General features: G+C 36.8%; 1 protein-coding gene across 3 annotated transcripts; it reads right to left on the reverse strand.

Annotated features, from left to right (window-relative positions):
- Positions 1-487: 487 nt before the first annotated feature.
- LOC131669400 (homeobox protein Nkx-2.2-like) lies at positions 488-27,418 on the reverse strand. Of its 3 annotated transcripts, none has more exons than XM_058944239.1 (4): positions 26,992-27,418; positions 4,621-4,736; positions 4,286-4,543; positions 488-1,565 (listed from the first exon to the last, which is right to left on the reverse strand). In XM_058944239.1, the coding sequence occupies exons 1-4, from the start codon at positions 27,069-27,071 to the stop codon at positions 883-885; spliced, it is 1,137 nt and encodes a 378-aa protein (XP_058800222.1). In that variant the 5' UTR covers positions 27,072-27,418; the 3' UTR covers positions 488-882. The 3 variants fall into 3 exon arrangements, with proteins under 3 accessions (XP_058800222.1, XP_058800221.1, XP_058800220.1); XM_058944238.1 differs by lacking the exon at positions 26,992-27,418 and adding an exon at positions 7,263-7,509 and having other exon boundaries at positions 4,286-4,471; XM_058944237.1 differs by lacking the exon at positions 26,992-27,418 and adding an exon at positions 7,263-7,509.
- Positions 27,419-27,478: the final 60 nt, after the last annotated feature.

Raw genomic sequence — 27,478 nt, forward strand, 5'->3', positions numbered from 1 at the left:
ATATTTTTTTCGTTGTAATTGATAACTCAGAGATCATATTCAAATGAGTCAGAATCTGGAAGGCTTTTGATGAATCTATGCTCTACGACTTTTAAATACAAGTAAATATCCAAACCGCAACTAACACAATTCTAAATGAATTTATTTTAGAGCAATCATCTCAAATATGACTTAGTCAAAAATTTAGATACATATTAGATTCCTTGCAAGCAGTAGCAGGTAAAAACAGTTAATTAAAAAATTTACGAGAAGTTTAGTTAATTATATATAAATCTATTACGTATGAAGTTATTACGTGCAAAAGTAAATCTTCAATTTAATATTGACATTTTTAGCGTCAATAAAATAAAATTCAGTTTAAAATGCACTATTACTTAGTTTATATTAAGAAAATTCAAAAGTTATTCTCGATATCAAAATATAATAGGTTGAGGGTAATGCAAAAAATAAATGATGTAGTTGATTTAATTATTTTTTGATCTTCGTCTCTTATTTATTAAATTAATACGCAATTTTTGATATACGATTTCACTGTGTAGTTATAATACATAATGTAAATTATATACAGTCACTAGAATAAATATCGCTATATTTGAAAATTATTTATTCGGTTCAAGAAAATACGGAACCGTCCACTTAAGTATTTCCTGAAGAAATTGTCTCTCACGAAAGGATCCTACAGAAATGTGAAACCTATTCTTTACAAAGAAAATAATTTCTAGCTATAATCAGAATTTCAACAACCTCACACGAATTGAAAAGTTCACTGGTGAAATGTCTCTCGTCAAGTTTATATTTGTTTTTGCACGTGCGTCCACATCTGACAACATCTTTGGCTTGGCCTGTCTCTCACACATTCATTCATCCTCGCGCCCGTCGCTCTCACCACCAGTACGGTTTTTGCATATAAGAGTGCATTGGTATTTGTCCATTGAGCCCCGAGTAGGTCGACGCAGCAGAAACAGCCGCCGCAGCAGCTGCCGCGGCAGCGGCCGAGCCTGGTTCTAATAGCTTCGATTGGCAAGGTTTTCCATCGCGAACTAGAACTGGAACAGCAACTCGACGTGGTGAACAGTCTAGTCTCGTGCCAGCGGCTTCCACTCTTTCAGTGGCAGCGCGTTTCGTCTTGTACCTGTGATTTTGGAACCAAATTTTCACTTGCGTCGGTTTCAATCGGATTATCGAGGCGAGATGTTCGCGTTCGGGCGCACTCAGGTAGCGCTGCTGTCGGAAACGACGCTCCAGCTCGTAGGTTTGAGCTTTGGTGAATAGAACTCGTCGTTTGCGCTTTTTGTGCTCCGTTTCGTCATGATCGTTAGAGTTCCCTTCCCGACGACGTTTCTCCCCTTTGTTCGTATTCGTGCCATTGTTATTGTCGCCGGCTAGTTCTTTCGACTTTTTTCTGCCGTCGTCGTCTTCGTCATCTTCTTCGTCGTCGTATTCTGCATCGATCTCTTCCTCTTGTAGATCATCTTCTTCTTTGGAGTCTTGGACACTGCTTTCCCGTTGCGACGGGTACGAGAGATCCGATATCGCGGGGCTCGTTGAGTCTGGTTGTTGCAGTGCTGTAATCATACAAATATTCACTTATCAATTTGACTATCAAAGGAGAAATAATGCTTGAACATCGTCTGCACTGGAAGAAAACTGAAAATCCAATGACTGTCAGTCCTTCCAGCAGAGTAAATAATAAAAGTCACTGTACATCCAACTGGTCAAGCCGAAACCACATCATTCACTCGAAATCTCATCTACAACCGCATTCTCACCCGAGCATAAAAGCCTAAATAGATGACCATCGGAAGAAAAACTTGCACGTCACGCACGAGGGGCTCATCTCTCTGTCCCGCAATGTCCAACTCGAACTTTCATAAATCAAAACAGCGCAAACATATAGTGCTAATTTTTTCTTCGTTCCCGTTGTACTTTTCCCATTAACAGGTACTCGTGTCTCGTTTTTTTTCTTCGCTTTTTTTCTTCGCGTGAATCGATATCGTCTGCTCGGCAGTATGCTCATCGATTTGTTTTCAAATGCAGCTGCGAAGAAAGTGCTGCAGGGGGTCAGGCGTCTGTACGATGACGCGGCGCAGATGCTTTTTTGTAATTTCTGGTTCTTGGCGTTGGATGCTAATTAACGTTGGTTTTTTCGGGGGTGTAATAGCTGCAATCGTTTTCGATTGTCGAGTTGATTGAGTTGTTCGGGAGGTCGACGATTATAGGCGTTTTTTTAAAGGCGGAGTAATTGAGCGATTTTCAGATAGTATAGTATTACGTTTTGATCGCATACCATTTACCACGTAATTTATTATGTTTGAAATCATTGGTTTCTTAATATACAATTTTCATGAAAATAACTCTGGTAGGATTTTGCAGTTAGAACAATAAATAATATAACTAGTGTATTCTACCGCCATTGCAAATCAATGATTGCATTAGTAATTTTAATTCCATTTCTCAACAACGTACTAGTCTCGTGTTCCATTAAAACCCACTATAATATTCCAATATTAAAGAATATATAAAAGAAAGTAGGCAAAGCGAGAGAATAGCACAGAAGCGTCTCCCCGGCCCGCTAATAAAAATCAGGGATGGGCGTATAATTGCGCGGCGCGCGCGGTCAATCGATCAACCGACACTTTCTCTCTTTTCGATTGTCAAGCGTTTAGCTGCACAGCTGAGAAAGAGAGAGCGCAAGTCCCCTTCTGACGCTCCCGCCCCGTGACGAGCATTATGCAATGCGGCGTGTAACCGTGGTAAAGTAAAAAGAAGACAATTGTGAGGAATAGAAACAGCGCGATTGCAAAGAATTTTTAGATGAAAATAATAATTATAACAAAGTGCTGCTTTACGTACGCTCGATCATTTTCCCGAAAGGAAAACAGCTCACACCCTCAATTGCCAACTGTAAATATATCCCGTGCGAGCCCGCTAGCACACCCTCCTCGCTTGACGTGTATAAACTAAGAGGTACAACGGGGATGTACAGCCAATATACTGTGCGCTGTGGATGCGCGTGTGTTTATGTGAGTATCCGTTTCATGGGAGATTTCGGTGTTGGAGCAGCTAGCATTCAATCGACTTCTAGAGAATTTCATCCCCGTTAGCGATTGTAAATAAAAACAAATGTATGAATACATATTTGAGTAAATGGAAAATCGATGAGTTTCTGATGCGAGCAAATTTGTAGCATTTGGACATATATATTTATTTAGCGTATATATTTTAGATCATTGCGATGTGCGTATAAGTTTTTTGCACTTTACATGATTTGAAATTTATATTCGAGAACTATGGGAGTGTGGTCAGTGGATAGTCGCAGTGAATAATAATACTGTTCGATACACTATAAGAATGATTTATTATATTCTTTACAAGACTTTGGAGTTGCGGTAAGTATACGTCGAGACTCTGGATATTTCTCTTAACGAGTCTCAAGCACGGGTAAACCCAGCGGTAACTCGCGGCAGTTACGCTCTCCGCTTACAGAAAGACACATGCACCATACGCAATACATGAGAACATTCACTCTAACAAGATTAAATAACGAAACTCTAAATTCCATTTAACTATAATCGTCAACAAAAATAATACCTATGCGATTTGAATAATCAGCAGCGTGCAACTGTTAAATTGCATCAGCTAACCCATTCGAAGTACGCATCCGTGCAAACCAAAAAATACCAGCTCAGTCTAATCATCGAAACGGAAATAAAATGCGAAAACCGACGTTGTCGCGTTAAACGATCGCGTAATCTCTCTCGCAAGTGGATCAAAAAATGGCCGGTAAACTGTTACACACATATAGGGGCGTGACAATCGCCGCGCATCTGCACGCACATCTGTCCAATCGGGCTCCCATTAGATGCTGTTTAAGAAGAGAAGGACGAGAGGGAGGGGTGAGCCGTGCTAAATAAATATACACCGCGACAAAAAAGAGAAGGGAGGTTGCACGCAGTGTCTTCCAACGCGGAGCTTGATTTATCGATGTCCAACGGACAGAAGTGAGTACCAAGCTTTTTTCTTCATTCAAAGGGATTAGAACCGTCTTTCGGTAAATATATTATGCAGATATGTTGAGTACGTGTACATATATACGAGACACGTTTTGCGCACTCGAGGTATGAGTGGATTTTCGAGTCTTTCTTGAGATTACGGCGAATAATATCCCTCAAGTGCAACACGCACACGCGCACATACACATACATACACATACATATACGCACACACACGCACATACAGCCGCAAACAAACAATTGAACTAATAAAGAAGCACAAAAAAACAAACCGTTGACTTCGTCGAGGGTTTGGGGAAGTGAAGGTGGTTGATGCCAACTCAATAGTCCGGCGGCCGTCGGCGGTGCAGCGATGGGTCCAGTAGTTGCTATTGGCAGCCTATTTAGCCCGGGAAATCCTGGAACTCCCGGGCCAGGCAACATAGTACCAGGCTGTTGACTTTGCTGCTGAAACATCGCTGTAGTGTGTTCTATTAATTGTTGATATGTTGATGGTACGTCCGGAACTGGTGGTAATATCGTTGTGCCAGCTGTATTATGAAATATTTGCGAGGTAAGAATCTGCCGAAGGTAAAAGTGCTGTAAAGTGGTGGACGATCTTATGTACCTTGAACTTCCGCATCCGTATCGTCGACGTTGGGCTTAGGATCGTTTAGATCAAGAATGTCGCTGATGTGAAAGCCAGATGTTCGATTTGATGGCATTTTCATGCTTTCGAGTAACCTGCAACGGAAAAAACGAATTCCACGTAAATTTGATTGGCCGGAAATATAAGCAGAGTGCATTCCTTCCTTCCTCTTTCTTAAGCCAAGAAGTTAAGACCCCACGCAGTGCACCTGACCTGCGCTCCCTGGGCGGTCCCAAAAAATATTGGTGGGAGGCCCGTCAAAGCTAAACGTCCTATTATCGCGAAGTGTTCCGTCAACGACGACGAATGCCAAGTGTGAAAGTTTGTTCTACCTAACTTTTTTTCTTTATTTTACTGCGGAGTAGAAGTTGAGAGTTGGCAAGATTTTTTTTCATAGACCGTGAGTAATGGGTAATTTGTGAGATCAAAGCTTTATAGCTTTATAACGTGATTTATCGCTGTGAAGATTGTGGCAAATAAAGAAAGTGAAGAAAAGTTTTTATAATGTAATAGTTTTATTTTAATAGAGGTCTACAACATAAAAAACTTTTCAAAATTCAGTATAGACACTAAAACTTCAACCTAAGCACAAAGATATAGTTATCGTAGATGATATTGTTTTCATATCTCCTTGCGAGTGTACAACAGATATACAGTATAAAGAAATGTTTCCATACCGTACAGTAACATGTGCTGTTGGACTTGTTCAGCAAGACTGAACCACATAGAAAGAATCATATTCGCAAGTGATAGGAAAGCAACTATAGATTATTGTAGGACAGTCAGAAACATGCTGATAAGATTTTCGTAAAGAATATAAAACAAGTACATTTATTTAGTCGCCTGCTTAACGTGGTAGTGAAAATTACCATTGTACAGACACGTAACAAAATAACTTTTTTAGTTTTAGTTTTAGTAATTATATTATTAGATAAAGCTTTTAGTTTGTATTCCAGACCAGCGAATAGGAAATCAATTTTCTCTGCTGGGTTGCAATATTATTTTTTAACTTGTTGCTATTTTGTAATATACGTATAGTACTCTGATTAATAATAAATAAATAAATAAATAAATAATGAATAAGTTCTTTCAGAAAGGTTTGAACATTAGTGTGGAATGTTTTTTTGAATTAAATTTTCAGAACTCATACTTTGTGTCAAATTTATCGAAGATTGCAGTCGTGAACAAAACCCATTACCACCACGCTACAGAAAAAGCTTTGCTTATACTCAATCGACCATAAGAAAAATTCCAAAGCTACCTTTCGGCAATTATTCGTGAGCGCTGTGGCGTGTAAGCCGTAAAATAAACAGCATTTTTGAAAAAAGATGGTGAGAAAAGACTACCGCATGAAACTAAATTAGGAAGTTCTGTAGCAGAGTTAAGAAAATCTTTTTCTGCAGATTAAGAATTACAGCAACCATTGTGAAGTGGCTAATAAGTGAGGTTAAGTGGGCTTTACGGCTTTACAAGTATTTCTAAAATTATTATTGATACTATAAAACTTCTATTTTGCATTAGTGTTTTTTTTAAATTTTATATTTTTGTACGTTCCTATTTCTTGTTTAGCTATTTGACTTCATTATTTATTTTTTATTTCGTCATAATAATAAAAGTGATTTACGTATAAAAATACCTGGTCAAATCTTAGTAAATAATTGGGAATAATTAAAGTATTTTTACCGACAATATTCAATAATTTATTTTGTATTTGCTGAAGTAGATTTGCTACTGTTTGATTTGCATTCCCCATGCAATTCTTACATAATTTAGTAAATCATGGATATATGCATAATACATGGTTAATAATATTTTAGTACTTCTAGTTTAAGTAAGCTTATAAAATATAAATATTAAATATTTGTATTTTGTTGACTATATTATTGATTACTCCATTTTAAGTTTTGATCACTTTGTTCTCAAACACATTGCAAGCCTCCGTCGCTGATTAGCACTGATGGAGCATAAATAGAGCGACGTTAAATTAAAAAAAAAAGTTTTGTTCAACTGTTACACTTATATATTTAATAGTTTCCACCCTCTTTAGTATTCTGTTTAGTATTCTAATTTCTATTTAGAATGCAATAAACTTGAGGATTTTTTTGCAGTGTTGTGTTTCCACAATTTTTATGCGGTAATAATAAATATTCATGTCACCGATTCCACGCCGCACCATGTCTTTAAAATTTCATTTCTCTTTACTTCCAAGTTTCACTTGGAACTAACGTTCAAACTCTACATATAAAAGTTTAATAATTTTGACAGTTAAAAAACCGTCCGAACCAACGATATTAATCAACAATCGCTGATAAGGGCACAATCGTTTCGTTATCGTTAAGTGACATCGCGACTAATGTGTAATAAATACGTTTCCTAAAAAATATAGCGCTGACGTTATATAATAAATGAATTATCAGAATGCGAAGAAAACCGCTTCGCACATCGCGACGAAAAAAAAAGATATTCGCGCTGTATAAATTACGATTTGATATTGTGATAACTTTTGTTGTTTTTATCGAGATTTGGTCGAAAAACGATTCCAAGAATAAATCATTTCTTTGTCACACAACATCTACTCGTAACGCGCTTGAAAATAGCAAACGTTAAAAATAAATATTTACCTAGTTTTAATCGCAAACTGACTGTACCAAAAATGGTTGAAAATACTAGCTGGATACGGCAGAAGCCAAGGTAGTAACTTGTTCTTATCAGCCATGACTATATTATTGTAGCTTTGCACTCGCGCACAAACAGCAACAATAAACAGGAAAAAAGGAACGGCAACCATTCGTACGTCCATGTAAGTACACTAAACTTTTCGGAGCAATGTCAGTAATACATGCTCTTGTCTATTTCTCACTCGACGCGTTCTCGACGAGCACTTCACAGCTAGTGGCATGTTCGCTTTCGTTTCTCTGTCTCTTTTTTTTCTAAGGGGCGGTAACGTGTATCCAACACTTCGGGGGGCGGATTCGAAAAGTTCCCCTACCCTGTTTCATACTACCCTCGCGTCACTAGTGACGCGGTTGGTGGGGAAGCAGTTGGTTGGTTTACAAAAGAAGAGACCCCAAGATAAGCCCTAGTGCTCCTTTTTCTTGTGCTTGCGAGGGCTTCTCGTCCTTCGAGCCGGAGTGCGTGGCTTGTTTCTTTGTTTGGTCTCTCTTTCTCTCTCAATGGCGGTTTCTCGTATTTACTTAGTTTTTCGAGTAGATTTCAATGGAGAATGAAACTCGGATACCCTCTCGAATTTTTTATTTACCCGTTCACGAACGTATCGATTGACCAACTATTTTATTCGATGATGTAGGGTTTCCTTTTTTTTATTTTTGTCGTCTGAATTCTTTTTCCTACGAAGGGATTTTCTTGATAAATTGCGACGCTCATTTGTATCGTCGATATAATGCTTACAGCATTGATGGGAAAGGGTATATATCTATGTTTAATGGTTTTTTAAAGGACTTTTAAGGTTGAAAAATGATTGTGAGAACGTACGCGAGAGAATTTATTATTTTCGTCTGATAATTGATAATCCTTTCTCAAAGATAATCTACCTTTAGAACAATACAAAATTTTTCTGAGTGATACAAATGCGATTAAATTGATTTTGAAACCGTCAAGACCTGTATTCGTAATTGACAAGAAAGGAATGGAAGCTTCCCAATAACTACTCAACGAATCAAATAGTCTCGTGAATGCATGTCGTGCAGACGTCACAAAGGAGAGTACCTCCTCCATCATCACCGGACTATACCAAAAGATGCTCACTCTCTAACGTCGGTCGAATGCGCAGGACATGCGCGCAGGCGCAACAACATCCAATGTCGATCTTTCCTGCAGAACCCGCCTCTCTTTTTGTCTACCTCCATGTACTCTTAGGCTACTTGTCCCTGAGAGTGCGTGAGGGGTTGCGCAATCTTGACGCTTGAGTAGTCTCCGTTCTTACTTTCTCTTTCGTCCATCCGATATCACGAGCTTTCCGGCGAAAATCTTTTTCAGGTTATAGATTTGATCCTCTTTTTAAATTCAACTCGGATACGCGCGCGTGATTCGTTTTTTTGAGAGTTGAAGTTTTTTATGGGAATACGTTTCTCCGCGCATTCTTTCCAAATAATGTTGCATTCGAAGCTTGCCGTTGTTGCGCTTCTAAAAATCAATTTGAATAGATACACAGTATCACTCGAATGTACCCTTACTATTGCTGAACGCTTTTAATATCTACTCGTTAAAAAAAAAATGCGTGTCGCACCGATACAGTTACCCACACACTTGTGTACTGCTCGCATTCTATTCAAAAATGAGCCACGAGGATCACGTGTCGACGATCGACTTTGTTTTGATAGCGCCGCCACCGTTGAAGATAAAAAAAGGAGTGAAAGGGCCAAGCCCTGCGTGTACTGCGTATAGATTCTTTGGCCGATGTCGCGTGTTTGCTTTCACTTTGTTATCCTAGTCGATGGTCCCCCTTCTTACTGCTGCTAATCTTGTTTTTACTTACATATATCGCTCGTACCGGTCCTGTAGTTTACAGTGGGGCGATGTACCGAAAGTATGAGCTCTTGTTTTTATTTGCGCAACGTGAGCTTTATAATTTTATATCCCGGGTGATGATTGTTGATAGACACTTTTAAGCATTTTAAGTATCTTTAATATGCACTTTTCTTAAGTTTCTACAATTTTATATATTATCTTATTGTTACTCCAAGTTTATTTACAATCCGTCTCACGTATAGAGACAATAAGCGAATGTTGTTACTATTAGACATATATATAATAACCAGTAGTATACTGTCTTTTTTTTTATTTATTTATTGTCGCATCCCCCCTGTAAGGGTATTAGCAACTCATATATACATATATTAATTACATTAAGTAGCAGAATTAATATTGGTTATTACATAAATAGCAGTTGTAATGTGGTATAAATTATTGTAGTTAGGTGGTTATATGTATAAGGAATTTACAATATATTCATGATTTTTGTTTCTTGAGGGAACTTGATAGTATTCTGGCATCGTAGAGCATTGTTGAGAAGATCGTTCAGGTTAATTTATTTGCTTATTGATTAGTTTACGTTTCTTCAGTCTGTTTAATGACTTCGCAATTAAAAATTTTTTTAAAGTAAAAAGAATCTTGTAAATTTATTCAGTTACCGATTTTTCGAGTAACAAGACCGATAATATCTTTTCTCTGAGAGCTGAATAAAGGTCCAAATACTTTGAAATTCACATTAAAAATAATAATTATTAGCTTCCTACGTTCAAGAATTACCCATTTATAACATCATAAAACGAAAAACACAATACATTTACAAAGTATGCCATCCATCAGTCAAACTCTAATCCTACTCTACACCTCGTAGCAGAGTATTCTAAAAATGTTCATTCAACCGCGTATTTTTCATCAAAAGCATTTATAGTCTCCATCATTCTCCGCAATAAAATCTCAACAGCCTTTAAAGAAAAAAGCATAAGATCGCCGCCCTCCATTCGGCATCATAAGAAAAATCATCGTAGAAGCGACGCTCATGGCTGTACTCGATTATATTCTCCGCCCCTTAGGTCGAAAGCTCGCTACTACGTCGACCAATGAGATGCTAGTGACTGAGCTAGGGAGGGATGCTAAAAGCTCGTCCAATCGTTGAGCTACATCGATTTGCCGGATGGAAGGTAGAAAAGTGGGGAAAGAGAAGAGGTCGGACGAGAGTCCTTCTACTTCCCCACCCCCTCCAGGGCGCACTTTATTAGCAGACGAGCGCTAATGCGCCAGGGCATTAGCGGCGCTTTTACCGTGTCACTTTACCTCGAGCTTCGTCTCTCTTGTGCTTTCTTTTATGACGAGTTCTCTTTGTACGCGCACGTCCGGGATGGAGTTTCGATGTTTCTTTTGCTTTCGCCAGTCGAAGCATTCAATCGCGTACTCGCTCGATCATTTCTCTTATTGTCCGATTTTACTTTTTCGAGGCCTGTGGTTTTTCACTGCTGACAGCGCGCCATTTTGTAACAAAGTGCCATGCTTTTCGACGGATACGTATATAATTTGGTACAAAGATTTTTATTTATATAGCCTTATATTCTTATAGTTTGTTGCGAATATTTAACTTTTTATCAAGACATTAGCCACGCATATACATGTTTTCAACTACTATGAAAATTAGGTTAAAATTTTGTTTACCACTAGAGGTGTTTAGCGTGCTTTACGCGATCTTTTTTTTCTTTACATTCATTTTAATGTACGAATATAGATCACATTTTTATTGGCTAAATAGAATATTCGAAAATTTAATATGCATTACATATTCCTTTGATTTGATATGAGATATGACCGACAATGTTATTTATTGATAAATAAATATGCAGTTATATATTCATGATTTCAAAATGTTATCAATGAAGTTTTAAGTTTTTATTATCCCACGTTTTGTGTTAAAAAATCATCATTCAAAAGTTTGAAAAACACGATAACAAATGTATTGTAAGTTCTAAAAACATAGTTTTCTATAATCATATATTTCAAAATGTAAATAACATACTTCGGTATATTATCTTCACAGTTCTAATTAGCGCCTGTTAAAAAAATGTCTAATAATTTACATAACTTAATAACGGTGAAAATGAACAATATTTTATCGTGATAATCTGCCAATTTATATCTTTCATGGTTAACTTTGTTTACAGTTAAACTTTCGCATAGAGCAAAATTCAGTTAATTTTTCTGCAGAGGTATCTGGGGTCTTATTGAGATGCATAAGTCTGGTTGCGCAGTAGCAACTGCACATTGCGCAGTTGCAGTATAGAGCCTCTGCGCAACCGCATGCATTTATATCGGTAGCACCTCTGTCGGTTATTATTTTGAGGTTAGTATGATCAAAGCGAACAATTCATATCAAATTCATGCTCGCTATATTGATGCACTTTTCAAACATTTAATTATCTCCGGCAATCTTTCATAAGTGTACACAAAATATACCTATATATAATAGTCCACAACAGCTGATCACGTGAGTATCTTTCAGCTAATCAGCTCACGAATATACTGGCTTTACTTTGCCAAGTCCTCTTTTTTATAAAAGAACAAAGGTTTCAAGAGTGATCCCTAATCAAGTTTTTTTAAATAAATTAATACAGCTTCATATTCATGGACTTAAAAAATAGAAATCGCCATTTATACATATGGGACGATCCATGTCAACCGGATCACTGCTGTGACCAAAAAAATCGTGCAACGATTCATTTTAAAGCTTAGGATATCTACTTTCTGATGCTGTGTGCGCCTTTGCAAAATCCAACATGGCGGCTCCAATATGGCGGCTACAAGAGACAAGCTCGTAAACAAAAAATTTTATTTTTCAAATTTTTAGTAATAAATGTTAAAAAAATTAATATTTCATATTTTTTTATAACAATCTGGCTCATTTTCTACAAAAAAGTAACAGAGACCATTTTCGCTAAAATAAAAAATAAAAAAGTTATAATTTTTTGAAAATTTTCAAAAATAAAAAACTTTGCGATTTTTTTACTCAGAAGGAAATGACTTTGGAAAAAAAATTTAATGAACAAAATTGCTTGAAATTCATCAAAACACAAGTGTGAATTTTTTCGAATTCCTTTGAGCGATTTTTTGCTTTTTGGATTTATCGGATTGTTTGAAAAATTAAAAAACTTCGCAAGATCTTTTACAAAAATTCAAAAAAATCGCTCAAAGGAATTCGAAAAAATTCACACTTGTGTTTTGATGAATTTCAAGCAATTTTGTTCCTTAAATTTTTTTTCCAAAGTCATTTCCTTCTGAGTAAAAAAATCGCAGTTTTTTATTTTTGAAAATTTTCAAAAAATTATAACTTTTTTATTTTTTATTTTAGCGAAAATGGTTTCTGTTACTTTTTTGTAGGAAATGAGCCAGATTTTCATAAAAAAATATGAAATATTAATTTTTTTAACATTTATTACTAAAAAATTGAAAAATAAATTTTTTTGTTTACGAGTTTGTCTCTTGTAGCCGCCATATTGGAGCCGCCATGTTGGATTTTGCAAAGGCGCACACAGCATCAGAAAGTAGATATCCTAAGCTTTAAAATGAGTCGTTGCACGATTTTTTTGGTCACATCAAATTTTGGACACAGCAGTGATCCGGTTGACATGGATCGTCCCATATATAATTTAGCTCTGTAAAATAAAAGTACTGGTACAGATCAATGGTGAAGTACGTCCATGCAATATAGTTTTTGTAATCAGAAAATAGCATTGCAGTAATATTATTTACTTATTGTCGACCGACAGATTGTAAATAAAATTGGACATCATAAATATATTCATTGGTAACGTTGTTATATCAAGAATCACATAGTTAAGTAAGATCTGAAAAATTGTTTCTTAAGTCTATTACGAATTCTGTAAGATTTCTAATCTGATATATAAGTAGATTCCTAAAACTTTTGAAATGTTATAAAAAAAAAAGTTTTTCAAAGTGCAGCTTTCAAAATGTTTTTTCCCCTAATTGGCTTGGAATAGCTTTAGAAAATATGAGTTCACGATTTTTTCAAAACTTTTTCTTGTAAAACAGTATAATTAACCTGTATCATATCATACCTTATATACTTATTAACTTACTACATATAGCAAATTAAGATTCGAAACAGTTTTCTAATTACATTTTCCTAAGTCCGTTACAAATTTTGTAAGATTTCTAATCTTATGTATACTTATTAACTTACTGATTTGTTGTAGACTTAGAAAATTGTTTCGGGCCTTACTTGGCTATATGTATCCCGCCCACGTTTGTTTAAATAAAATAACTAGCGTAAATTTGATTCTTGGCTTATTACAATCTACAGTAATCATTAGGTAATGTTTAATGGCATTGTTAATATTTACAATAAAATTGTATTCTTGCTGTGACCAATATTGATACATCATATAGTATTTAATGAATGTTTTTGCTTCATAATTATCTAATACTTTAAGTACTGTTTTGATAATCATATAATTTATTATGTTTGTAATTATTTTTATTTTTATTGAATAGACATTTTGTGAAGCTAGGGACCATACCAACATTACCAATGAATATGAAGTTTATTAATTTACTTACAAAATTTTTCTGGGGATCTCTCATAAAATTTTGATCTATTTAATATGGAGAGTAAAACATGCAACGTTTACTATATTTATCTAATATTTTACGTAGAGATGATATGTTCGGTGATCTTGGAAATAAAAAAAAAACTGGACAACTATTTATAAAATTACAGTATTATCTGAAATGATAAGCTAACATTATCAAAATGAAGATATTATATTTCATATTTTGACTTGCATTTTCATAAAAAATGTATAAGCTGAATATTTTAAAATTATGTAATGCGAATTGCCACGAGTTAAACAAACGTTAAAGCAATTGCTTCATCGAACAAAGGAATATATTTCAAAATACTGCGCAATAAACTGCGTTTAGATAATATTATACAATTTCAGTAACATATAAAAAATACAATTGAGCCTGACCGCGCGTTGCGATAAACTTTCCGCGAGGCCCATATCTAATCGAGAACAAAAGAAGGCTATATACGTAAACCTACTGTGATTAGTGATTAAGATATCATCGCTTAGACGCGTATAATTGCTGAGATAGCAATTATTAGTCTGCTATACATACCTTAGCTTTTCTCCATATTGCCGTACAAAATTTTGCTTGTCAATCTTATTGACAAATGAACAACTTTATAATAGCATTTGTAGTGCTTTGTAAAATGTACTTCTGAATAGTTTTCAATCAATATATAATTCATATACTTGTAAGTGACTTGTATATTCTCCATTTTTGTATTATGCATACTTTCTTAACTTTTTAACTTTAAATATGGGGAATATGACAAATAACGTGACTCCATTGTTACCGATGTACTAGGAGATTTTTTTACATATCCTCTACCTCTTATAAAAACAAGAACATGATAAAGTAAAGCCTGTTTATTCCTAATCTGAACGGCTGAAAGATTATCACGTGATCATCTGTTATGTGACTATATTTATGTTGTATACGTTCATGAAAGACTACTGCAGATTTTTGTAGACGATTAAATGTACGAAAAGTGTTTTAGTATAGTTCGCATCAAATAATACCAATTGATTGATTTAATCATACTTCCAACTAAAATACGATTGATACCTCGATAGACAAATTATTTGAACTTTATTCTATACGAAAATTTAGCTTCGAATAAACAAAGTAGGTAATAAAAGATCGATAGATAATCACGATAACATATTGTACAGTGATTTTAGCTATATTCAGTCACGTAAAATCTTAGAAAACGTTTTTGAAAATAAACTAATTACAACCACGAACGGCTATCGAAGTATGTTATTTACATCGTGTAGGATGGTTATAGAAACCATAATGTTTTTAGAACATATTTACATGTTTCATCCTGATTTTCAAGCTTTGTGATGATTTTTTAACGCAGAATTTTGGATTATAAAAAATTAAAACTTTATTAATAACGTTTTCTAAATCACGAGTTTCAACGTAAACTGCATATTTATACCAATAAATAATATCGGTGGGTATATTGCATATCACATCAAGGGAATATGTAATACATATCGAATTTTCGAATTGGCAATATCGCCAATAAAAGTTTTAATCTATATTCGAGCCTTAAAATGAATGCGAAGAAAAGACGAAAAAGACGAGCGCACGAAACTTACATCGCCGGTTTTGAAATTATCGATTTCAATGCATTATTCAGTATGAAAATTTTTCATTAGAGGCCCTGATATAAGTCTTGATGAATTATGTCTTTCTAATGAAATAAATTGTGGCTATGTATAACTAAATAGAAACACGCGCGTAGCTTGGAAAATTAATATGTTTTTTTTGAGTTTCGCTCAAATATTATGAATATTGTTATGGGCTTCTTAACTGAGCTTGACTGATTGATAAAATGTTTAATTTTTAATTCAAAGTTATATTAACTTTCCATGTCAAAAATAAAAATATTTCAAAATCTACACACAGTGTTATTTTGTCGCCTTCGAAACCCGTCCAAAAAAGAGAAAATCATTCAGACTCAATCTAAACGTGTGGACCGTGCACATATAAGAAAAAAAAATGAAGCGAACGTGTCACTTGTAAAAAAGAAGTCTAAGAGTTGCCCATTAGCTCCGGCTACTTATAATCCCAGGGTGCAGCTCGTTCCACACACTTTTCCCACCTGAGAAACGCGTAAGACCAGGAGGCTCTTTTTTCAGGCGCGAGTGTGGTCCTCTCTCTACGCCGTCCGACCCCTCGAAAGAGCGAAAGAACAGGTAGCCGATTTCCGGCTCATTCATTGACACACACGTATAGAGGACAGTGTGTGAGAATGAGAGAGACCATCACGGAAGAGGGCGGGTAAAGATTCTCATTCTCAGGGGCTGGATTTTTATACAATTTTGACTCTGATTTATCGTCGGGCAATTGTTGAAGTCAGGATGCGGAAATCTTGAGAGTTAATGAGCCGCACTAAGAGGGAGAGAATTACGGGGGATCATTGAGTTTTTTTTCAATTTGGGAACAGATTTTTTTCTCACTTGACGTATGTCGAGTATTTCTTTCTTGCATTTGATGGGATGGACGAAAGTGTTTATACTTTTACTGTCAAGTACTTTGTTCGTCAGTGAGAGGTTAAGATATACAAACAAGAATTGCTCTTATTATTAACTGTACTTTGGACAAATTAATGTAAATTTATAAATACAAGTGTAACACAGATTTGTATGTCGATTCGCCTAATAATTCAATTAAGTTGTTGTAAGATAATCTCATCGCATAACTCATATATACATACATAGATATTTCTTGCTTCAAAAGGATCTGCAGCGCTATACCTGAAGCAATTGAGTTTTACGAGCAGTTATCATGACCAGAAGCTCTTAGCGTAAAAAGATGCTTCAATCGTTGCACAAAATGCGAAACAAGAGCTGCGAAAAAACGAAAAAGCCAAGGCAATTGAGAAGCTACTCCCAGGTCAACTTATAGCGAAGTAAAACTAGACGCGAGGGCACTACAAAGGATTTCCGCACCTTATTTAGTTAGTTTCAAGTTTACTTTTTGAAAATGACTTTTCATTAAAATGATACTTAGAAACGGCATCGATCGTAAATCAATTATTACAAGTAGTTAAAGTAAGTTTCCATATCGCAACTAAACTCAAGCGTAAAGTTTCTTCGCCATTGACATGCGATACCTTCGAGTTGATTAGCGCGCTCTCAGAATGATACTTTTCTTCTCTCTATTTCTTTTTTTTAAGAGCGATAAGGACGAGCACACTCGGCGCCGCGGCGATAGCTGTGCCAACTTGTTCAGCTCTCCCCGTCGACGCACGCAAGCCAATTTGTCTACGCCTCGTTTCGTTTGTGCCTCCCACCCCATCGTCTTCATCGACGCGTTGTACATTTTACCCTCAAAACCAGCACATCCGTTTCAAATTAAATAATCGCTACGTTGTGCGCTGTTGGCCTTTTCCGTCGCGCGATCCGGAAGTATCGCGTTCATTGGATCCTCGTTATAAGAATTCGATTGATTTGCTTTCGTTTTTGTAAGTGCAATCGATGAGTCAATTTTCTCTTATCAGCAAAATAGATAAATCTTTTTGAAAAATGATATATTGAACATTTTTTTATATTTCACGCATTGACAGAACTAAATAGTTATTTTTATTTTGCGAATGGAAGACTTATAGTTTCAACTTTTCAAATCTTTAAAATACAAAATTCGTTATTTTGTTGTGTACACGTAAAAGAAATTTTCACACACAGCCTATATCCTACATATTTCTGGTGGAATTATTAACTCTTTATTTACCAAAAAGAGAAGGCTCCCTCCCCGATTTCAATAATACTGATATATGTTGTAGTACATCAAAAAATAATAGACACATATTTTTTTATCGGCAGATATGCACTTTAAAGAGGTAATAACCGCCCCCAAAAGTTACCCTCGAAATCATGTTTTTTCCAATATCTTCCGTTCTATTCAATATTTTTCAATAAAACAAAATGAAAAATATTTGTCATAAAAAATGTAACTAAACCATGTATGATTCGATAATAAAGGTTGCAATTCTTAGATTTTATAAGGAATAGACTATAATTTCCGAGTATTGTTGTCGTGAAAAATTTTACAGAACAGTTATAAAAATATTAAAAAATTAATGTTCAAATACGAAATGATAAAAGAAAGTTGAAGTGTTTCAGTGTTTTCACATAATAATTTATTATGGGAGTGAACGACTCCTAAGTCCTATTATAAAGCAATAAAGACAAATAATACAATAAATATTTGATTGAATAAATTAACATAAGTTTACTCTGAATCTTTTACTGTAAAGTATTATTTATATTATCTTTACAAAATAAATAACTTTTTTCAGTCTATGATTTTATAATGTAAAATAACTTGATAGGATAGGGTTAGGATTTATAGGTTTTTGGGTTTGTGAAATTGAGTTTTAGGTTTAGGATTCGTTGTTTAAGGTTACATGAATACATACCTTCGGAGTTATGTATAATATCAGCCTGAAGTTTTTCTTCATTTATTTTCAAATAGACAATATATCAATAAAATTTGAGTAAGTAACATTACAATTAATTTAGGGGATTAGGGAATTTTAAATTCGCCACGAGTGATAAGAATTCTTTTGTTGACGTCTTGGATTTTCTGTTGAAAATCTCTCTTCATAATTGTAAAATAAAAACAATAAAAAAAAGAAAGCAAACAATAATTTAAAATCTGAAAGTAATTGTAACGTGTACTTTTGAATTGAGCGCGCGCACGTGCGCGCCCACTCGTGCGCTGATCTGTTGTCAAATTTGAATAAACGCGACGGTCGACTGATCGGTGCTGCTGTCGCTGGATGCACTAGTTCTCCGACGACTCACTGAGATTTCGTTCGACGCTCGCCGGGCTCACACCATCTCTGCCAGCAGTAGCCAAGCTTGCTCGCCCGGGACTCACTCGACTACAAAATTTAGCTTCCTGGAGACTGTTCTTTCACCAGTAGGATTACGAGTCCATCACGGTTTCGCAGCATTCCACAATCATGAGCACAAAACATTTGTGCGGACCTGACCGATTAAACCATCGATCGTCAGGTTCCATCTGTGTACATAAACTACTCCTCGCGCAAACAAGTAGCATCTCAGTCTCCTTAACGATTATAATTATTTAATCTCTTGTAATTTAAGTGAACAATTTTTCACGGCATTCACAATAATGAAATTTTTGAGATTTTATATCTCACGTATTGTGTGTAGAAAGTAATAGCGTGGAAAATGATTCGAGTTTACAGTGAACGTGATTATAATAATCGAGTCAGTACGTTGCGATGCGAGATTTTTATCTGTTGAATGAGTTTGATTGTGATATTGAGACAAATTCTCATTGGTGCTAGTCAAACAAAGTTGTGAACAACGTTGTGTAATAAATTCAATAAAGGTAATACTACAAAATGATATGATTTCGTATCTTATACTGCGTAACGTGAGCATATATATCCTACCTCTCTATTTTACTCATTCCGGGCAAATTATCCATCTTTGGTATTGCTCTCAACTTTCTTTACCTCTTTTAATAATTCATGATATTTATTTAATATAAAAATTAATATATTAATGATATATAGAAGGCATGTTTCTCGATCAGATGATTATCGAATGCAAGTATATATATACATATATATATATATATATATATATATGATTTGTATAGGTTATGACATAGAACTGTATACATAACAGATGTTTCCAAATTCAGATATAGCATAGAACCTCTTCAACTGATGACTTTAGTCGACGATATCTTAATAAGATAGCTTTTAAATTTAATAGACGTAAAAGAGAATGGGATAGATTACATATGTATATTTGCTAAATATCTGAGCCAGAACAGTTAAAAAATATTATCTGATTTATTTCAAGAAATACCTTTAGTTTGTTAACTACGTAGAAAGATAAGCGAGAAACTATTTTATGAATTAGATTTCCTTTGTAATTCAGTGACTTCTTCGGTTACGCAATTTCATTCAGCTGAATATTAAATACGTGATTACAATCTACTTGAAATGGCGCGTACAACAGGTGTATTTAGCCGAGAGGTCTTGCGGTCACTGAAACTCAAAGGAGGGACAAAGTCAATAATCTAGTGCTACATCTTATCGCCAAGAAGAATCTTTAGCAGGCAGCGGGTGCATTCAAAATATTTAGCGGCAGCCTACTTAGTCAAAAATCACGGTCAAACGCGTCACGGGGTGTACCTATTCGAGCGCGATGATCGCAGCAGCCTCCCGCCAAGCTGTCGGTGGTTTTTAATCCAATAATCCGAGCTGTTATTCTAACGTTGGCGCGCGCCAGCGTTGTAAAGCAGGTGGAAGAAGTGGCTGTCGTTGCGCGCGCGCGCGCCTCTTTCACCTGCTTGAAGCATCGGCAGCTGTATAAACAGCCTTGAGATTTTTCGCTGGAAAAGTCGCGTGCGATTATTTAACGCACTCTTGTCCCTCTTTGTTCTCGTTATGTTGCCTTTAGGGCGAATCGTGAGATGAATTCGTCTCCTTGTAAATAACGCCATGCGCAAGAATTGTGGAAATCAAGGGTATATGGCGCACGACGCCGACACTTAAGAAGGGACACGAGACTGGACTTAGAACTATCCCAAATTTGAATCACGACGCGTTACTTTCAGCCCGTACGACTAATGTTTATTTTGCACCTACACTCTCGCTTATCCGTTCTAGTGTCGCTACTCGAGCAAAAGCGGATCACGCAACGCGTATTCGTTAGTTTATTTTAATTCCTATCTTCACGGTTATTTCCATTGCGGAGCGGATTAGGTGTCAAGAACTTTCACTCGTCGCACTCAACAGAAAGCACTTAAGGGAGAGCACTTGATAATCGTCAGTTGAGAAGAACGCTTCTCGCATAATAAATGCGTAACCTTGTGAATACCTCTGTCACATTTAAAAAAAACTCGACCAACACTGCACAACCGTGCTTAAGGATCATAATTCATTTTTCACCAAAACCTTCTTGAAAGTTCCTTTTGTTTAGTAATTAGGGGCGCGAAGGTGCTAGCCGTGCCGCCGCATCTGTAAAGTCAAGGAGCAATAAATGTTTGGCCATCCCGGCGTCGGACCGCGTCTGGGCGGTGATTTGAGTTTTCCGGTAAGAGGTTGGACCACCTCCATTTCGGAGTAGCCAGGTATTTGTTTGAACTGCCTGGGAATGCACTTGACGCTCTCAGCACACACCTGCAATGTCGACTTTTCGTTGAACTTGGGTATGTTATTTCAGCTCTTCCGCGTTTGTGGAATTTTGTTTTAACGATATCCATATTTTACTTATTTGACACGGAAAGTAAATGGCATTTTCCAATTGTAAAACATAGCTGTGCAGATTCGTAAGCAAAATCTGTGCATTTCCTACGGTGTTCTTCCGTACTGGAAAATCTTAGGTCGAGTTTTCACTGCGTTAGTCAGTTTCTCATGGTAAGTATCGGTGAAAAGAAAAATTGTCATCAAACTAGAGAGGAGCTTGCAGGGGTTCATTATAATAATCGACTCTTTCTTTGTCTGTCGTAGTCGAACAGGTACTCGTATTGTTATGTTAATACTCCATAACCTATTCTCAGACTGTCTAAAGGTGGGCCTTGTTTAAATGGGTGAAGTCCCATTGATGTCAGCACGTTTTTCACCCCTCCGGGCCAACAGCGTGAGCTTGATAAATACCTGCAGTTCGTGTCCCTCTCACCTCCTCGTCTAAGCACCGCCTACGCACTTGATCACTTTTTCCTAGAAGTTGTGACAATTGCACAATCGATCGGCAAATTACGCCAATCCGTCAAGTGATTGCTATTCGAGTGACATTGGGTACTTTCAATTTTCTTTGGCAGCATTAGCTTCATGGAACTGTTCCCAAACTGAATGTTCCCAAATGAGACAGCTATAAATTTATCAATACGGTGGCGATCAACTTACACTTCATTATATATACAGGGTGTTCCATTTTAAATGACGGACCATCTCACTACTCGAAAATAAAATAACTTCAAATGCAAAATTTTATCGAGCTTCAAATGACCTTGAAATTGAAGTTCAAGGTCAACACTGATATGAAACGTAAATTACCCTCACTATCTTGAACAACTTTCGTCTCAACATATTTTTTCTATACACCCTCTATAGAAATTTGCTCCGATATTCTCGTTTTATGCGAAATTCTGTAATAGAGACGTTATTTATTCCCAAATGTTAATTCGGTATGAGATGGTTTTCCTTTCCCATTGACAATTAGTTAATTGTTTAGTTAATGAATCTGTAATAATCCTCCTATTATTATTCAGCTGAAGTGTGATATTCGGTTTAAAACCGCACAATACTCAAAGTTACATAATTGAATATAGGATTGAAAAGGATATCCCATAAATTTCCAGTTAACACGCGGTAAGCGAAAAACCAAAAAAAGAAATGTATTAATTCAAAAAGCGTAATGATGCAGAAAGGTGGCCGACAGACCGCGACTGAAAGAAAAGGTTTGAAGGATCGAATGATAATAAAAGAGCGCGGCGCTCGCGCAAGAAAGAACGGAGCAGGAAAAGACGTCGACGCCGCGCCGCAGACTGCTTGGCACCTTCGAGAAAGGGAGGAAGAGAGAGAATATACTTGGAATTGTGTCTGCAATAGTGCCGGTAGGAGGAGATTCCTTTATTTATTGCTTCTACGTGCCTTGGAAGAAGTTTTCTCCCGGTAAAGCCGAACGAAACCTGCGAACTCTGTACTGCCCGCTGATTTTATTATATTTACAGCGTTTTTGTCAGAGCGAGAAGGCCTCTAAGTGGGATCAATTTTGACTCTCACATCTGGAATCCATTCGAAGCTGTACCCGTTCCTGTAATATAGCTTATACATACTCGAGCGGTATTGCTTTATGCAGCGAACTACTAGTTTTCAGTTCTTCCCTTATTTCGTAGGAGAATTACGAGCTTACTTCAAGGTTTTTTCATGTTTTTTTGCAGCAGGGCATCTGTTACAAGTCTGTCAAATGTTTCAAGAATTACGATGCCTTCATAAATAGATTTATTAACCTGTGTCGAACTGTACTTCGTTTTTGGAGTAATTCATATATTCTATAAATTACGATGCACTTTCTCAAATAAAATTAGAAATTTGCCTCAAGCTGAAATTTTCATTTTGTGGTACCTTACCCAAATCCTCCGTATACTTCGTGAAATATAATGCACTTTCTCAAATGAAATTACACATCTGTCTCGATGGTTCCAAAATCAAACCGAATTTCTTCTCGTTCAGCGATGTATTTTGGCTGTTATTTGTTTCGATAATACAGAATCAGATAGAGAAGTATGTACGAGCACCTTTCTTGCTTTATCGCCGATTCGCGTTGCCGATACAATCGACTCAAGGCGAAATTGCGTGTGAACATAACACACGATGGCCTTAATTACAGCTCGTGCAAACGAGTGTGTCTTATCGAGTTTTAATTAAAAAAATGTGATTGTAATCCATGATACGAAATCAAAAATTTAGAGATTTATAAAATAAAATACCGACGAGTTTTGTCAGACTTGAACGATCGAAGCGCCTAATCTCCGGAAATCCCTACGATTCCTCAGTAAGTATCGACAGAAGAAAAAAGGCATCGAGTGCGTATTAGATAAACGAATATGTCAAATCCTCGAAATAACATTCCCTATCCACGCGCTCTTCAATTGAAAATCTATCTCGACATAGAAATATATACCAGTCGAGTGGCACTTGGAGCATCAAGAGGCCAGCTCGAGTGGCGCATTTTATATTTGGACGACATTCGATGCACTATCTTTGGCTTTTCATAGGATGCGAATGGAAGAAGAAAAGAATCGTCTTTCAAAAAGAACATTGTGTAATTACTCGAGAACGATAGCGCGTACCATCATTGGTAGCTTGTATTGATAACTCGTGTACTGCTGTCACCAAGCAGTGGCTAATGATGCCTTTTTAAGTGGAATAAATATGCAACTTGGATATTTCCCAAGACGAACTTAATTTGAATAATACCTGTAAATCCAATGTAAAAAAAAAATTCTCAGTAATAAATATTCTACGAATTACCGCAAACGTGTTAGAACACTTATGAAAAAAATTTCTGTGTAAAGTATTCCAGGAAATTTCAGGGAAAAGCCACTACTACACAAGAGGTTCTCCTTGAGAGGGTAAAGCCGAACGCCGATACTTAACGTTGTAAAATCCAGGCTCGCGCGCGAGAAGAGAAGAATCGGAGCGTTGCGAAGAGAGCTGGAGAGGAGCCGCACAGTGTATCTCCAAGTGTACACACAAGAGACCGAGCTGCCAGCCGGGTGAGGAAGTGGCAGAAGAAGAAGCGGAAGGGCGACTTTTGTTATTGAATGGAATCCGGTCGAATGCCGATGGAAACCGACTGCACTCTACGGCACACATCCGACGAAAAGAATGCGACATGGACGAAATGCCCGAAAAAGGAACTTTTCGTCAAAGGAGCGCGTCGCGCGCCAAAAATGAACGAAGGAAAAAAACCCTCTGAACGGAAGTAAATGAATTTTAGAGGTGTCTACCTATATACCGCACACTGACTTTACTCTATGGGAGGAGATGACGAATTGACTTTTTTTATGTTAATGTTTTTCTTTCGGGTTTCTATGCCAGTGCTACTGTAGTTTGATGTTTGAGCGACAAATCGAACTATTGTATACTTTGATGCGAGTCATTTTATTCATTTTATATTACGTATTTCTCCCGTATAATGAACATTTAAGAATTTTATTGAACAAAATTTTTTTCTTCCCTGAATTAGATTAATAGTCAAATGTAAGCTTATTTTCATTAAATGAAGCAATTACTATATGTACTATTTACTTTGCGAATTTAGAATCTTTTGTCGACTTGATGTAAGCATACAAGCTTTATTCAAAAGCACTCTTAATACAATAAGTCCAACAAATTTACGCTACTCAACAATTAAATCAGATTTACAGATACTTATCGTCAACAGTTTTTAAAAAACGTTGAAAGTGTGAACTTAAAGAACAGGAAGAGTCTTCACAATGTGTAGTGTAATAAAATCTCGATTGCTTCCGGCATTGTGTTCATAAAGCCAGCCCACCATTTTACTCAATGACTCATAGATGGAGAAAGAGAGAAAAAGCCGCAATTACTCAACACGATCGAGGCCGGATAAAGAATTCCTCACCGGAAAAAAGAAAATGTAAAAAGATCGAGCTCCTGGAAAAGAGGAACTAGCCGCGATGAATGGAAAACTATAACACTACGGTACCAGTAGACTCGGGCACAAAGACTCAGCGCCGCGCTGTCTAGTGTCGAAGCTTCGGGGACTTATTGCACGTATAAGGTACGGGGAACGAACGTGACCACGTTTATAATCTCACGAAAGCTAACTGCTGCCGCTTTTGCTGGCTTTTTAAGAATCGTTTAAGGTATCTGCAGTTTGGCGACATTTGGCTATCGAAGCTTTTGTTTACCAACGTCATTCTACGAGAATTTCTTTGGCTGCTCAGCGGCTATTGAAATTTTCGAAAGGACTTGAATTTTACGTGTCATTTTCTTGTCTGCAGATGTGTCTTTCGAGTTAATTTATGAAATTTCCGCGTGTCCGGAACGATTGAACGCACCGAGAAAATCGCTTATATTAAATTATGAATAACTTTTCGAGTCACGTAAGTCACAATAACAAAAGTAAAACATCGTAATATTTTTTAAAAGAAAGCAATGGTTGGTGACAAATATCACAGTATTACCAATTCCATCCGAGGGACGAAACATCACAAAGTTTCCAAAATAGAAATCTGAACAAATCGAACTAGCCGATAGATCTCAGTAATAAAAGAAAAAAAATACTTAGAAGCGTCCAGCTCAACTCTTTTGATTGACAGGTAGTGTGACCGAACTCTCATTTCGGGTCGTATTCACAAGCTTCGACACCTTCGTCTTTAGAGGTTTTTCGCAGGTCAATGGCGTAACGGTTCGTCAAGGCCGCCGGAAAAAAGAGAAGTGCGAGAAATAGTCCCGCGCCTCTCCCCCGAGGGATTCTCACCGGATTTTCCGAGCTTCCGTCAAAAGGGAATATTTTCCATCTAATTAACTCGAGACTACCCCCCCCCCCCCCCCACTCCTCGCTCTTTTGATTGCTCGACAATGCACTCTTGCTACTTGGCGTTTCACACGTGCGCGCACATACCTGCCAACGCGTGATGGTGCAGGTACACAACGGAACGATGCTCTTCGATGGATCCCTTTGTGGGCACGAAGAATTTTTATTTTCCGGCAAATTATCCCGCTAAACGGAAAGCGACGATCTCGTGAAATGATACATCTTTCATCGGAACGCTTTATTTCGCGATCGTTCGCCATGCACACAACGGCGACAAGCCTGAACACCATGTGCCCGCGGGGAAAGGCACGTACTCGTTTGGCGCGTGGCGCGCGGCGCGAAAATGCAAAACGCATTATAGGGCCTCTTTGCATCCAGCCGCACGAATGGCAGGCACTGTAATTCATCAAGTGCATGCGCGCGCCCTTATCGGCCCGCCGTAACGGATGTGCATGAGTCGCACATGCACGTAAGCCGGAAGTGTTTATGCCCTCGCGAGAATCCGAGAGAGTAGGACTGGGAGGTGGTACGTCCTGTTACAGTGTAGGGCGCGTGAAGGGGGATGATACGCCCGCGGCGGCACCTGTTGTGCATCGACAAATTGTTGATGTGCGTTATATTCGGGGTGTTGTACTTTTTTCCTTCGTTTGCTTGCTTGATTATAACGAGAATAATGTTTTTGCCCTATATTGACAAGTTAAAAGAATATTGTAATATCGTAAATCGATCGAACTTCGATAAGACGGAACTTTTAAACGAAGAATTTTCTTAAACTAAATAAATATTTCCTGATAGATTATATATTGAATCTTTTTATGGTAATATATAGTACAGCGTATTACGTTTATCGCGTAAGCACCGAAAAGCACGTTTTTTAATATCTGAACATGTGTAAAAAGCTGCAGGCATTCAGTCTAGTTTTAGTACTTGGTATTGCTGCATATTTACAGATTATTTTAGTTAAATTTTAGCTTTTTCTTTAAAAAAATTTTATCTCCACTTGACTTGGTAATATACAAATGTTTCCCACTACTTAGTTCACAAGCTGTTTTTGTTATAAGATAGTCATGTATTTCTACCGGATAAGCCACGTACAAAAAGAGTCTTTAAAATTATAACCAACTCGACGATTTACGCAGTCCTCTCCTTATAGGAAAAAAACAGTGAACATCAAACTTACCCATAATCATCTGCGCTGCTAACGTAATCCGGCGGGAACATGTGCCAGGATGAATCGTAGTCGTCGTAACCAGATGCCATCTCGTGTTTAATAAATTTTGTGGAATTTTGATTTGTGCGAAATTATTCTTTTTCTATCGGTTTTGATTCTGATATAGATGACTAAGTATTTGGTTTTCTGTTAAAAGCGGACCCGTGAATTTTTATTATCAATCTTGCTACGGTCACTCTGTTCCTCTGTTCAGCGCTTAATTATTACGAAAATGCTTTCAATTTTGCTTTACATTTCAATCTCGTCAAACAACCAAAAACAACCGCGTACTTAAGGAAAAAAAATATTGTCACTCAAGGACAAACGATAAAAGGAAATTAAAAAAAAAAAACGTGGCGAAGCACGGCGTACACCGACGTCCGCACGTACTGAACGCGGCCGAGCGCCGACGGACATTGATCACCTATACATTATATCGACGAAATAAAAAAAGCCG

Source organism: Phymastichus coffea, unplaced genomic scaffold (genome assembly GCF_024137745.1).
Source record: "Phymastichus coffea isolate CEN01 unplaced genomic scaffold, Cenicafe_Pcof_1.1 PCOF00092, whole genome shotgun sequence".
NCBI classification, from domain to species: domain Eukaryota; kingdom Metazoa; phylum Arthropoda; class Insecta; order Hymenoptera; family Eulophidae; genus Phymastichus; species Phymastichus coffea.

What these genes read in the sequence shown, in the direction of transcription:
- LOC131669400 (XM_058944237.1), bottom strand. Translation starts at nt 7,441, where the DNA reads ATGGACGTACGAATGGTTGCCGTTCCTTTTTTCCTGTTTATTGTTGCT. An exon ending in TACGGATGCGGAAGTTCAAG is followed by an intron (nt 4,544 to 4,620) that starts GTACATAAGATC and finishes TTCATAATACAG; the next exon opens with CTGGCACAACGATATTACCA. An exon ending in AACCCTCGACGAAGTCAACG is followed by an intron (nt 1,566 to 4,285) that starts GTTTGTTTTTTT and finishes GTATGATTACAG; the next exon opens with CACTGCAACAACCAGACTCA.